General features: G+C 37.5%; 2 protein-coding genes across 3 annotated transcripts in view; both read right to left on the reverse strand.

The window, feature by feature from the left end:
• The window catches only part of FAM171B (family with sequence similarity 171 member B), a 75414-nt gene extending 75040 nt beyond the window's left edge, over positions 1-374 (reverse strand). The window contains exon 1 of the mRNA XM_055571982.1: positions 17-374. Coding sequence (XP_055427957.1) covers positions 17-233 — 217 coding nt within the window. The 5' untranslated portion in view covers positions 234-374. The remainder of the gene's footprint in view (positions 1-16) is intronic.
• Positions 375-7432: 7058 nt separating this feature from the next.
• Positions 7433-15220, reverse strand: part of ITGAV (integrin subunit alpha V) — a 104832-nt gene continuing 97044 nt past the window's right edge. For both annotated transcript variants that reach the window (XM_055571988.1, XM_055571987.1), the window contains exons 27-30: positions 12627-12740; positions 12418-12525; positions 11732-11854; positions 7433-11460 (exon numbers count right to left, since the gene is read on the reverse strand). In XM_055571988.1, the coding sequence (XP_055427963.1) occupies positions 11365-11460; positions 11732-11854; positions 12418-12525; positions 12627-12740 (441 nt within the window). In that variant the 3' untranslated portion in view covers positions 7433-11364. The remainder of the gene's footprint in view (positions 11461-11731; positions 11855-12417; positions 12526-12626; positions 12741-15220) is intronic.

Raw genomic sequence — 15220 nt, forward strand, 5'->3', positions numbered from 1 at the left:
GGCTCCCGGGACCTACCTGGAGCAGCGGCTGTAGAGGATGCCCCGGGCACCTCCGGCCTCTCTTCCTCAGCTTCCTCCCGCTGCCGTTGCTGCTGCTGCTGCTGCTGGATGAGGCTGAGGTCTGAGCGGCTGAGCTCGGCTCTGGCGGCCGCGGGGACCAGCCTCGCCTTCAGCAGCACCGCGGCCAGGCCGAGGAGCAGGGTGCAAGGGACGCGCCGGCTGAGCCTCGCCATGGCCGAGAGCCAGAGGGCCGCGGCGGCATATTGCGGAGCTGCGGGCGGCGGCGGGCGCCAGGGCTGCGGGCTCCGACTGCGCCCGCCCGCTCGCGCCCCCTCGCGCAGTCTGCCTCGCACACGCTCAGCAGAAGGAGGCCGCAGAGGCGGAGGGGACGCCGCGGGAGGAGGAGGGGGAAGTTAGCATCCTTGCGCACGTGATGCGGGAGGCGGGACGAACCCGGCGCCAGGGACCGCGTCTCCGCGGTCAACCCGGGGCTGGGCTGCTCCGAGGGAGCGCACGCGGCGGGGTGCTGGGGCGCCGTGCGACTGGTGGCCTCCGAAGGTAAACGAAAAAGGAGAGCCTTTCAGGGGACTGGCAGACCAGGTCCTCCAACCCCTACTGAGACACAGAAATTTTGCAGAAAGTGGAATAAAATTCCCTCCTCCTGACCGCAAAGAAGAGCAGGTGATATTAACATATTGATTACACTACTACAACACGCGAGGCCGCAACAACGAATCCAAAAGCCAGGATCTCTTAACCATAGGGGCTTTGGGGGCACCGCGGCCATCATTGGTTAGCTCGAAATTAAACTATAGTTCTCCAGATTTTGATTAAACTTCTTCTTCCCAAGTTGAATTTTCTTTCTGTATCATAAAATGTCCTTAATTACATTTTGTCTAATTATAGTCTACAGTTTTCATTTGCTCAATATTTTTCTAAATTCCTACGAGGTGCTTACCGCGTGCGTTCCAGTATTTTGATCAGGATTTGAATAAGCAAGATAGAATCCCTGTATTCTAGGAGCTCACTCCCTGTTAGAGCAGAGGAACATAAAAGCAAATTATAACCCAAGGTGATGAAGAAACACTACAACACGCAGAAATTACATCAAATTGGAAGAAATTAACAATGTGGTATATGGAAGGGGGCTATGAAACACTAGGAGAGGTGAGATTTAAAGAAGATTACGAGTTCCACACATAGGTGGGGGCAACCAGGTCATCTAAAAAGTGGAGTTTGTGTGTGTGTGTGTGTGTGTGTGTGTGTGTGTGTGCACGTGTGCACATACACCTAGAGGTAACAGTGCAGTGTGCTTGGAAAATTGTGAGCAATAATTGTCATAGAGTGACAGTGTTTTAAATTGAAAAGGACAGTGGAGATCAGATCATTAAAAAAAACCAACAGCAAACACTTCTATAGTACATAGTGTGGAGGCACTGTTCAAGCACCTTATACACATTAACTCCTGTTACATTAACCTTAAAGAAGGCTGAGCACGATGAATTGATGCTTTTGAACTATGGTACTGATGAAGACTCTTGAGAGTCCTTTGGACAGCAAGGAAATCAAACCAGTCAATCCTAAAGGAAATCAACCATGGATTCACTGGAAGGACTGATGCTGAAGTTGAAGCTCCAATACCTTGGCTACCTGATGAAAGAGTCGACTCATTGGAAAGACTGTGATGCTGGGAAAAATCGAGGGCAAGTGGAGAAGGGGGCAACAGAGGATGAGATGGCTGAATGGCCATCACTAACTCAATGGACGTGAGTTTGAGCAAACTCAGAGATAGTGAAGCCTGGCGTGTGCAGTTCATGGGGTCACAGAGTCAGACCTTGGATGTTACATAAGGAAACTGAAATTTACACTGCAAGTGATTATGAAATAGTGAAAGAAATTAATCAGGGAAGAGACTTGCTGCCAGTCTGTTTCAAAGGATCATTATGCTATCAGTATGGAAGATGGATTTTAGAGGGGTAGATTGGTGGAGAGGAGGCCAGTGTAGTGGTGTTTGCGAAAGCCAGTGAGAAAATACCAGGCTAGTGAGAGTGGAAAGGTGTAGAAAAAGAGTGGGAGATTCAGTATGTAGGGCTAGAATCAGCAGACATGGTTGATTGGTATGGAGAAGTGAGGTATGTGCAGTATGATTCAAATTGCCAAACTGAGATTTTGGCTGCTTAAGACATTTACAGAATTGGTAGTAAGCCATGGCTTGGTCAGCTGTAGTCTCTGTATTTGGAGTACCTCTGGAACATCTCATCATATAATGTAAATGCGATCTATGACATCACTTCCTTTACCCTCATACTAGATTCAGCTGATCTGGCTGACTGGACAGTCCCTTTCCACACTCACCACTCTTTTGTGTTCCTTCCAATTTTCCCAACATGCTGGAAAAGAACAAATTTCTCACTAGTGGAAAATTATTCTTTGGTCAAAGATATGAAACTAGTTCCATAAAAAATAATAGGCATTCTACACACGTTATCGTATATTCTTAAAGCAGCCCTACAAATTAGCTCTCATTTTCCTTTTCTTTTGGAAGACTGATGCTGGGAAGGATTGAGGGCAAGGAGAGAAGGGGGTGACCGAGGATTAGATAGTTGGATGGTATCACCGACTCGATGGACTCAAGTTTGAGCAAACTCCAGAAATAGTGGAGGACAGAGGAGCCTGGCATGCTGCAGTCCATGAGGTTGCAAAAAGTCAGCCGGAACTTAGTGATGAACAACAACATCCTGTTTAGTAAATGGAAACACTGAAGATCACAGCGGCAACTGTCTTGCCCAAGGCTATACTAATGTGTGCCTTTACCTTTCTGCACTGCTTGAAACTTCAAATGAGTTTACATTGTTTCTTAGTGATTTTTAGAAAAAATAAACTCAATGGCCTACATAATTTTTGGAAGAGAAACGCCAAAATGAGGGCCCTCACACTAAATACCACTATTCCATCATGGCTTTGCCTCACCTGTATGAGCAGGAGCTATTGGGGGGTGAGGTGAGGCTTGAATGCAGTCTTTAATTAGTTTCATCAAGCTGTTCGTGTTGCATTTTCTTCCCAACTTACCTCTGCTCTTGGAGAGAAAAAAGGGATAAAATGGAAATGGCTCCAGAATCCTGACTAGCAGATAAGAAGGAAAGGAATGTTGCCAAAATTTTCTGTCATCCTGCCTTATGGTGGCAGTCATCTGTATTTTTTTTAATATAAATTTATTTTAATTGGAGGTTAATTACAATATTGTATTGGTTTTGCCATACATCAACATGAATCCGCCACGGGTATACACATGTTCCCCATCCTGAACCCCCCTCCCACCACCCTCCCCATACCATCCCTCTGGATTGTCCCAGTGCACCAGCCCCAAGCATCCAGTATCATGCATGGAACCTGGACTGGCGATTCATTTCGTATATGATATTATACATGTTTCAATGCCATTCTCCCAAATCATCCCACCCTCTCCCTCTCCCACAGAGTCCAAAAGACTGTTATATATATCTGTGTCTCTTTTGCTGTCTTGCATACAGGGTTATCGTTACCATCTTTCTAAATTCCATGTATTGGTGTTTTTCTGGCTTACTTCACTCTGTATAATAGGCTCCAGTTTCATCCACTTCATTAGAACTGATTACAATGGATTCTTTTTAATGGCTGAGTAATACTCCATTGTGTGTATGTACCACTGCTTTCCTATCCATTCATCTGCTGATGGACATCTAGGTTGCTTCCATGTCCTGGCTATTATAAACAGTGCTGCGATGAACATTGGGGTACATGTGTCTCTTTCAATTCTGGTTTCCTCAGTGTGTGTGCCCAGCAGTGGGATTGCTGGGTCATATGGCAGTTCTATCTCCAGTTTTTTAAGGAATCTCCACACTGTTCTCCATAGTGGCTGTACTAGTTTGCATTCCCACCAACAGTGTAAGAGGGTTCCCTTTTCTCCACACCCTCTCCAGCATTTATTGCTTGTAGACTTTTGGATAGCAGCCATTCTGACTGGCGTGAAATGGTACCTCATTGTGGTTTTGATTTGCATTTCTCTGATAATGAGTGATGTTGAACATCTTTTCATGTGTTTGTTAGCCATCTGTATGTCTTCTCTGGAGAAATGTCTATTTAGTTCTTTGGCCCATTTTTTGATTGGGTCATTTATTTTTCTGGAATTGAGCTGTAGGAGTTGCTTGTATATTTTTGAGATTAGTCCTTTGTCAGTTGCTTCATTTGCTATTATTTTCTCCCATTCTGAAGGCTGTCTTTTCACCTTGCTTATAGTTTCCTTTGTTGTGCAAAAGCTTTTAATTAGGTCCCATTTGTTTATTTTTGCTTTTATTTCCAATATTCTGGGAGGTGGGTCATAGAGGATCCTGCTGTGATTTATGTTAGAGAGTGTTTTTGCCTATGTTCTCCTCTAGGAGTTTTATAGTTTCTGGTCTTACATTTAGATCTTTAATCCATTTTGAGTTTATTTTTGTGTACGGTGTTAGAAAGTGTTCTAGTTTCATTCTTTTACAAGTGGTTGACCAGTTTTCCCAGCACCACTTGTTAAAGAGATTGTCTTTTTTCCACTGTATATTCTTGCCTTTGTCAAAGATAACGTGTCCATAGGTGTGTGGATTTATCTCTGGGCTTTCTATTTTGTTCCATTGGTCTTTATTTCTGTCTTTGTGCCAGTACCATACTGTCTTGATGACTATGGCTTTGTAGTAGAGCCTGAAGTCAGGCAGGTTGATTCCTCCAGTTCCTTTCTTCTTTCTCAAGATTGCTTTGGCTATTTGAGGTTTTTTTTGGTATTTCCATACAAATTGTGAAATTATCTGTTCTAGCTCTGTGAAAAATACAGTTGGTAGCTTGATAGGGATTGCATTGAATCTATAGATTGCTTTGGATAGTATACTCATTTTCACTATATTGATTCTTCTGATCCATGAACATGGTATATTTCTCCATCTATTAGTGTCCTCTTTGATTTCTTTCACCAGTGTTTTATAGTTTTCTATATATAGGTCTTTAGTTTCTTTAGGTAGATATATTCCTAAGTATTTTATTCTTTTCATTGCAATGGTGAATGGAGTTGTTTCCTTAATTTTTCTATTTTCTCATTATTAGTGTATAGGAATGCAAGGTATTTCTGTGTGTTGATTTTATATCCTGCAACTTTACTATATTCATTGATTAGCTCTAGTAATTTTCTGGTGACCTTCCAGAAGCAAAGTTGCTGATTTCACAGCCACCAATGGAGGAGGATGGGTGTGAAACCCTTCAATACTACAGACTATTTGAAGAAATAAGATTAATCAAGATGGTTTTTAAATGACTTTTAAATGCTCTATTATGCATAGTTTATGCTTTATTTTTGTGCAATATACAAAAGCCGTATTATTTGATGCAATCAGGGCTAGTAGTTGGTGAATCAAAAAAGTAGGTCAAGAGACAAAATCAATATATTTAAAATATATTTTAAAAGAAGCAGATATATATTCACTTACCAACCTTTTGATGTAGGGTCAATAATTTTTTTTTTAACCAAACCCCTAGAGTTTGAAGTAGTAAGCCACAATTACAACGAATGCCTATTACTTGAAGTTTTCGGCTAAGTGGAAGTTCTTAAAAGCTCTTGTCAAGCAATTTGAATGCCAAATCTTTCTATTTGTAATTTCTCTCCAATTTTACAATTTCCTCACCCACTTTTTTTTCACAGAAAAATATACTTTAAATTTATATTTCATCCATTCCATGTAACACATAGAACGGCCAAAAAAAAAAAAAATAATTGTGTAAACAAACATAACTGACTTTCAGCATACATACAGGCCAACAGATGCAGACAAAACCAAGTAGATGTTGACAAAGGGGTGTCCTGCCAACTGCATGTACTTTACCTGTCAGCCAGTGTGTTTTACAAATGGAGGAAGATGCTAGTTAATTTAGGAAATTATTCTCAATTCTTAATCCATGATACTGTTCATGTTTATGGTGTTATTCAGTCGCTAAGTCATGTCTGACTCTGCAACCCCATAGACTGCAGCACACCAGGCTCCTCTGTCTTCCTCTCTTGGAGTTTGCTCAAATTCATGTCCGTTGAGTCAGTGATGCTATCTAACCATCTCATCCTCTGCCACCCCCTTCTCCCTTTGCCTTCAATCTTTCCCAGCATCAGGGTCTTTTCCAGAGTTGGCTCTTTTCATCAGGTGGCCAAAGTATTGGAGCTTCAGCAACAGTCCTTGCAATGAATATTCAGGGTTGATATCCTTTAGGATTGACTGGTTTGATCTCCTTGCAGTCCAAGAGACTCTCAAGAGTCTTCTCCAGTACAATTCAAAAGCATCCCTTCTCCAGGGCTCAGCCTTCTTTATGGTCCAACTCTCATATATAATGTAATCACTAATGTTAGAACTTTGTTTTTATAAACATACTGCAGGAGCCATCAGAAAGCAGAGTATAATACCATACATATTCTATATAATAATTCTTCCCTGCTTAAGATCTCCTGGTACTTCACTATTGCTCTTAGCAAAATATCCAAAATCCCCAACAAATTGACAAAGCTCTTTACAATATATCCTTTGACTATGCACAGAGATGGGGGTTCTTGGGAGGAGAGAAAGGAAGGGAAGGGTGTATTTTATTCCCTTGAGCTAGAACTGAATTATTTGGATTGCAGATACTTATTTCCTCTGCCTAGACCTCTACTCCCTCATGTCTTTAACTGACAAGCCCCCACAGACACTGAAGGTTAGCGTATATATTACTTTCTTGAGGCTACTTTGCCTGATATCCTTAGCTTTGATTAGGAACCCCTGCTATGAACTTTCACAACACCTCTTCTTTCCCCTTAGGACTCTTATTACATAAAATGGATATTTTCTTGCCTGTATCCTCACTAGTGTAGGTTCTACAAGACCAGGGCCATCATGTTCACAGCTATATCTCCAGTTCCTGCCACAAGGCCCAACACTGATTGTTTGATAACTTGGTTGATTAAATCAACAAATCAAAATTTTTCTTACTTGAACATACATGTTTATTACAGAAAGTTGATAGGCAGGTAGATAGATTTCAATTTTTTATGAATTTTTATTGGAATATAGTTACTTTACAATGTTGCATTAGTTTCTGCTGTACAGCAAAGTGAATCAGCTATATGTTTACATATACCCCTCTTTTTTTGGATTTCCTTCCCATTTACATCACCACAGAGCACTGAGTAGAGTTCTCTAAGCATACAGTAGGTTCTCATTAGTGATCTATTTTATACACAGTGTCAATAGTGTATATATGTCAACCTCCACCTCCCAACTTACTCTCCTAAGAACTGGGACTTTTAAAGGGATGTGCCACCTCTTTGAGGTCATCCTTTTAGTGCACTGTTGCTGGCTCCTGTGATTAAAAAAAAACATCACAGACGGAAAATAGAACATCCACGCACAAAAGTGGTACCACATGCTCAAGTTTATTGAACAGACACAAGTTACACATTGGAAACTAATAAGAAGAACACTGTACCAGTTTTCACTAACTCAAATCAAGTTAGCAAATCATAAATTTTAGAACACACTCATTTTATGCCTCACCCAATGTGGGTGATCACAAGAGAGCTAAAGAAAGAAAATGACTTTCTATGTTACCTAGGTAGGAAATTAATTGATATACACAACTTCCAAGTAACTTTAAGATACTGTAAAGTGTTTCAAAACTAGCAGGGAACAGTTCACGTCCAGCCTGAAATAAAGTGTAGAATGAATAAAGGGTAGAATGACCTTTTAGGGGCAAATAACTTCATTCATATATCCATCTCAGAATCCTTCCTTCCTGCTAACAAAAATACTAATAAATTCTTTTAGATTAGGTTTACTAAATTAGACTTTGAAATATCTAGGTTTGGTTACACTGTTATATTGCACTTGAGAAGAACGACAGCAAAAAAAATCAAAGATTCAGTACCTCTGCCAAGAAATTCATTACGTATGAGAAATTACAATGAAATACAAGCATACATGCATGCTACATGATACGTTCATTGTCCAAACTAGCCTACCAACAAGTTAAAAGAAATACTCTCTACAACACTGAGCGTTACATCATTTCATTCTCTATTTTTGATCTTATATTCAATTTTCAAATTTTGTATTTTTCTTATTAATCAAGGTATTGCATATATAAGCTATCCAAGAGCACTAACACAGTGATACTGAGATAAGCAACAGTTGTACACAAATATTCCAAGAATGGCTTATTCTTTGCAAGCTCAACACTACATTCTGTAACACAGGGACATCTATCAATTTACAGACTGTATGCCTTATAAAAAAACCCGCTAATCTTATTATACACTATACTTTTGCCACATACATCTCTCTTAGGGTTACGATTCACTATCAGAAACCTTTCATATCCTCTTAAAGAAGTCAGTATAGCCTCTAACACTTGAATTTTCTCTTTATATAAAGTATTAATGAGAATTTACTATGAATAATTAGTTTCAAAACATGTAGAATTGTGGCACTAATATTTTGATTAACTGTTTTACAACTCAGTATTAAGAACTTAATCAGAATTATAATAATCACTAATTACAACAGAAAGGTAAAGGGAAGAAAAGGAAAGAGCATCCCTCACACAAATGTTTCGCAAAATATTAAGTCTGAAATAAATGCCTACATAAGAAATCAACAACATAATCAATTTCTTACCAATATCAAATATTTTATGATATTCCCAACTCCAACGATATGTGATTTCTTAAACTGAACCAGATTATAAGAATTTTACAGTCAAAACAGCTTTCAGTTCTCAATAAATCACAAATACAGCAGTGATTATTTTTTGACATTTTAACCAAAACATTTACGTTACTTTAATCCCAACATTTTGCCAAATATTTTCTTCAAAGACTAGGTTTTTAGTCTTCGAAGTCTAGACTACCATATTTTTGTAGAGATAAATTTTTTTTTTAAAGAAAATATTATTGCTTTAAACTACAGTTCATAAGAGCAATTTAAAACATGTTAATTTTCATGACAAGACCCTTCAGTCTCCTCTAGTCTAATGCTCTCCCAACTGAGCTATCTTGGCTCCTCCTTCAATCTCTCATACAAGATTATATCTTGAGAGAAGAGGCCATAAAAGGAACAGATTGTGCAAAAGCAAATAGTAACATTTAACTTTTTGAAAGAGTGACTTTCTATCCAACAGATATTTCCAGGAATGACCGCTATTAGATGGGAAAACTGGTGAGGTAAATGCTGTTCTAGACCAGCTTAGCAACTGTCTTGGGGCAGGCCCTATGATAAAAAAATTTTTACTTAAAAAACTTTAAATTTATTGGTAACAAAAGTACTTATTGTGTATGACTACCTACGATCTTTTAAGCTACTAGTAAAATCTATATTATAACACCAATTTTGAAAATCACTAAAGCTAAATATAGGGTCTTGTCAATGTTCTAACTTGTTTGTACAACTCACCTACACATGCCTCTATTTTATGAATGTATTCTAGTTTAGCCACTTGTGTAGGGAGTTATAACACAAGCCATGGCAAGAAAATTTCAATTATTTTTAAAACATGGAAAAATATTCAATTATCTAAGGGAAATATTTATCATCACCTAATGAAGGCAGTAGTTAAAAAGCTATTGAACTCTCAATTTCTAATGCACAACATGATGTAATTACACAAAAATAGGTATAATTAACAGTTATCCCCAGGCCTGGAGGAACTGTGAATAATTCACATAATCTTCTAGTAAGATTCATCACCCTACAGACTTAGATCTAACTACAACTTGCCACCTGTACAGCTTTTATTTAAAAATCCTAGAAAAGTAGTTCATATTAATAAAACTAAGAAAATTTTAAAAGGTTTCCAATAACTTGAATTGCCTATAAAATAACCTCTAAGAAGTTATTATGATAGCTGAGACTGGTTTTACATGTTATACCTGGTTTCAACTGAGGTAATATCCCTGTGAGTAGCATCATGCTATTGCTAGAAGTAAACCAGTGAGCTACCTTAGCATTTCTTGTGGGATTCAGAGGTTGAGTGCATGTTCTTATAAACTGTAAAGTTTTCTCATTGATCTTGACACATTCTCAATAACAGTTTTGAAAATATAAGGAAAAGTACATATATAGGAGGAAAATAAATTAATCCCAACTTAAAAACTCTTGCTCTAATCTAAGAACAAACTATTCAATAAGCAACTCTGTCAAAGAACTACATAGCCTTTTAATTTAAATGCTTTTTTTTTTTTTTTTCCTGGTATTGTCTACAGCCAGACTAATGCAATAGAATATACTTTGGAAACAATTTCCAATTCCATCTAGCTTCAAGCATCATGATGTTTAGCAGAAATTAAACAATTACACAAAAGAGGCAATTTTGATTATAAAACTAATTTTTAGTATAAGTTGACTTAAAGGATTTGAACTATAACTTGTGTGTGTATTAGTTGTTCAGTCAAGTCCACCTCTTTGCGATGCCATGGCCTGTAGCCTGCCAGGCTCCTCTATCCATGGAATTTTCCAGGCAAGAGAACTCCAATACTGGAGTGGGTTGCCATGCCCTCCTCCAGGGAATCTTCCTGACCCGGGGATGAAACCCACATCTTCTGCATTGCAGGTAGATTCTTTACTGCTGAGCTACCAGGAAAAACTAATTTTTTAGTATAAGTTGACTTAAGGGATTTGAAATAGAATTTAAACTTATACAAAATAAAATGTAATCAAATGGACTGTGGATAAAAATATAAATAGAAGTTTAATAGCATGTACTCAATTTTCACATTAAAACAAAAATCTGTACCTTTGCAGTTACAAGAAAGAGTTTTGATGGGATCATGCTTTTTTTTTTTTAAAGTCCTACCATATAGGTAATATTAAAATCCAAGTTTATACAGCTATGAAGTTAGCTTGAAAACTCAAGTGTAGTGTAATGTCTATTAACATTATATATCTGCACAAAAGATGTGGATCCTAAGGTCCAAATTTGGATTGCTTTAAAACAACAAAAAAGACAAACAAAATCCAACATACAAAATCAGAAACAGTAATTGTAGGAGGTACTATTTTAGATAAAGTGGTAACTCGGGCACTATCTTATGTACACTGAAGAAGACCTATCACTTGAAATGTTATTATTTAAATACCTAAAAACACAAGTCAGTAGGTGTATTAAATGTATGTATGAACTTAATCACAATGAAAAGAATGACAAATATTGCTCTCACTTTGTGGTTAACACCAATGGGCACCATCAGCAGTATATAGTCTTGGAATTTTATTCCTCAGGAAGGAAATTAAAATCTAAACTGAAGTTGGAACTTCTAATGGATCAGGATGTAGCGTAACTTAAAAATTACAGTTAAGTTTCTGAGTTTCCTTCACCATTTTCATGAGGCTGAAGCTGTTCCCTTTCTTGTTCTTCTTGAGGTGGCCGTACACGCTTAAAAAAGCCCATCTGTCAGGTTAAAAAAAAAAAAAAGAACATCACTGCTACATCAATGAAGAATACAGAAAGTATTCTGAGTGACCATAATATGGCCAAGAAAATTTAACATGATACTTAGTTCAACTTTTCTTCCTTCAAACGTTAAGGAGTGCTCATCATACATCATTATCAAAGGTCCAACCCCTCTGTCCCTCCCTTTTTTCTCTCCCTTTTTTCTTCTCTCCCTTCTTCTTTTCTTCTGCTTCCCCTCCCTCCCTCTCTTCCTAAGTCCATCACTTACCCTGTACATTACGAAAACTAAAACAGCCAGTAACAACAATCCTGCTAGAACAGCTAAAATGATCACCCACACGGGTACAGGCATGGGTGCTGGCTGAATGCCCCAGGTGACATTTGTGGTGACCTGTGGAGGAGAAAAAAGTTCTTGAGTCTTAAAAATAGTTCACTGAGTTATTCAACAAATATCTGAATATATACTGCATTTTAAGTTAATGTTACTGACATTATCTTCCAGTATAAGTTATCATTACACATCTGGCATCAATAGCATATACACACTTGAAACTCTCAACTTCATGTTAACTTCTGACTGTCTCTGAAATGATTTTTTAAATAATCTGACCACCCACTTTATGATGCATTGGTTTCATTTTAATCCTCAAATTAAAGATCTATAAAATGCCCTCACTTACTGCAGTTAATTTCCAACTTTCTAACTTTGTGGAGAGAGATTCCCCAAATTTTCCCACATGAAATTCAGTATATGCTAAGTATATTACACACAATAAGATGCTAAAGTCTACCTTAAATAATTCTGGGATGGGGGAGTAAAATAGTATTAAACTAAGTTATAATCCATTCAAATAACTCAATTACTTTATGAAAATAGTTAACTGCTAATACTTAAAAACAACTACAGTATTTAACTGAATACACTTATTTCATTTCCCAAAATCAATGACTTACCAATGTGGAGTTGAAGATGTCCTCAATTGGAAGGTTTTTATAAGGAAACTCTATGACATTAAATGAAGCAGATGACTTCAAAGAATATGAATGATTCTGGTTTTCCTTCTATATGGGAATAACAATAAGATGATTTTCTAGATGTCAGGCCTTTTTTATTTCTTTGAAAAAGTGGATAAATTTGCTGAATGCCGCCTTTCCCCACTTACATTCATAAAGGTCTCGGTCCACAGGAGAGACCTTACATACAGGATTGCACTCTTTCCTCTGTCCAGTCGCCCCACCTGGCAGACAATCTTCAAGCATTCAGCAATTCCACAACCCTGCCAAAAAAATTATTTACTTAAAAGAAAAGATCATTCCATTATCTCTTCAACATATAAAAGTTAGACATTTGACTTGTTTTATATGAAAGCTAAAGAGATCTAGATTCTTTTGCTTTACAGCAATAACGTTTAAAATGAGCAGGCTAACAGCTGAACCTATGAATGTTTCTTGTTATGAAGGGATTGGTTTTACTGTGATTTGTTATGGAAGGATAAACTTTATAATATTAAAATATTTACTTTTATAGCTAGAATTTAACATTCTAAAGAACCCAGAGCATGGTTATTTTAGTAAGACATGAAAATCAGATCACAATATGCCTGTGGAAAAGAAAGAGAAATGGAGTGAATCTTTAATAGTTATTCCATGTCAGACCTATAGAAATCAAGTGGCATGCTGATGGTCTTTGCCACATTTGACATTTTTAATGGTAACTTGAAGGCAGACAGAAGTAACAAATATTCACCATCTTTTTATATGCTGGTCAACCTGCATTAGACATAAACTGTAATGTCATATGCATACACCTCACAACAGTGCTATCTAGTAACTGATACCTCCGGTTGATGACTAGAATTAGAAGCAAACTCCTCTGACCTGATAAAAGGCATCTATGAAAAGCGCACAGCTAATACCATACTTACTGGTGAAAGAATGGATGCTTTTCCCATAAGATTAGGAACTGTATGACAATGTCCATTCATGATACTTCTACTCTACACTGTTCAGAAGGTTCTCGCCAGTGCAATTAAGCAAGAAAAAAAAAAATTAAATAAAAGGTATCCAGATCAGAAAGAAAAAAGTAAAACTATCTCTCTTCAGATGATAGAATACTTACAGAAAACTTTAAAGAACCCAAAATAAAACTACTAAAGCTAATAAACAAGTATAGAAAAGGTACAGAACACAAGATCAGTATACAAATGTGAATTATTTTTATATAAACTGTCAATGAAAGATAAAATGAAAAAAAATTTTAAATTCTATTTTAAACAGAATTCAAAAAGAATAAAATATGTAGAAGTTACTTAACCAAGGAAGTGTAAGACTTGTACATGGAAAACTACAAAATATTTTTGAAATAAAGAAGACTTAAATAAAGAAGATAGCTCATATTCAAGGACTGAAAGACTTAACATCAAAATAGAAATACTCTCAAAGTGATAGAGCTAATAAAACTGCTATCAAAATTTCAACAAGTGTTTTTATAGAAATGGACAAGCTGGTCCTAAAACTCACATGGAATTGCCAGGAACCCCAACTAGCCAGGGCTTCCCTTGTAGCTCAGTCGGTGAAGAATCTGCCTGCAAGGCAGGAGACCTGGGTTCGATTACTGGGGCTGGGAAGAGTCCCCGAAGAAAGAAATGGCAACCCACTCCAGTATTCTTGCCTGGAGAATCCCATGGACAGAGAAGCCAGGCAGGCTACAGTCCATGGGGTCACAAGAGTTGGACATGACCACCACCAACAACCAGCCAAAACGCTCTTAAAAAAGAAGAAACACCGGGCAGGGGGCGGTCACACCCCTCAACTTCAAAACTTACTGCAGAAAAACAATAATCAAAAAATTTTGATACTGACATTAGGATACATGCGTAGATCAATGGGGCAAAATTAAGAGTCAAGAAATAAACCCATATATTCACAGTCAATTAATTTTCAACAAGGGAGTCAGGACCATTTAAAGGGAAGAGCTAGGTCTTTCCAACAAATGATGTTGCAAGAACTGGAATACCACATGCAGAGGAATGAATCTGGGCTTCTATTTCACACCATATACAAAAATTAATTCTGTATGGATCAGACATATAAAAATAAGAGCTAAGATTATAAAACTCAGAAAACCAGAAAATTTAGGTGTAAATCTCCAGGACTCTGGGGTAGATAATGGTTTTTAAAATATGACAGTAAAAATATAAGCAACACACAAAAAAATGTACTTGAGAAATTTGGACTTCTTCAAATTTAAAAGCTTTTTTGCATCAAAGGATACTATCAAGAAAGTAAAAAGACAACTTACAGAATGAGAGAAAACATGTGCAGGGTAGCATCTAGAACACTTCACAACTCAACAAGAAAAAGCAAACAACCCCATTTAAACATGGGCAAGCGGTTTGAATAGAGATTCCTCAAAAGAAGATACAGAAATGAAAAAATGCTCAGCACCATTAGGAAATCCAAAAAAAACTACAATGAGGTACAACTTCACTCTAATAAGGAGGACTACAAAATAAATTTCTTTGAAGGCAATAGCAAGTGAAGGCAAGAATGTGGAGAAATTGGGACCCTCTTATACTGCTGGTTGGGAATGTAAAATGGTACAGCCACTTTGGAAAACAGTTTTGCAGTTCTTCAAAAGTTAAATCAAGTTTGGCTGGATGACCACATGACACAGCAGTTGGACCCCTAGATTTATTCTCAAAAAAATTAAAATATATGTTCACACACATGTTTACAGTGGCACTATTCAAAATAG

Source organism: Bubalus kerabau, chromosome 3 (genome assembly GCF_029407905.1).
Source record: "Bubalus kerabau isolate K-KA32 ecotype Philippines breed swamp buffalo chromosome 3, PCC_UOA_SB_1v2, whole genome shotgun sequence".
NCBI classification, from domain to species: Eukaryota; Metazoa; Chordata; class Mammalia; order Artiodactyla; family Bovidae; genus Bubalus; species Bubalus kerabau.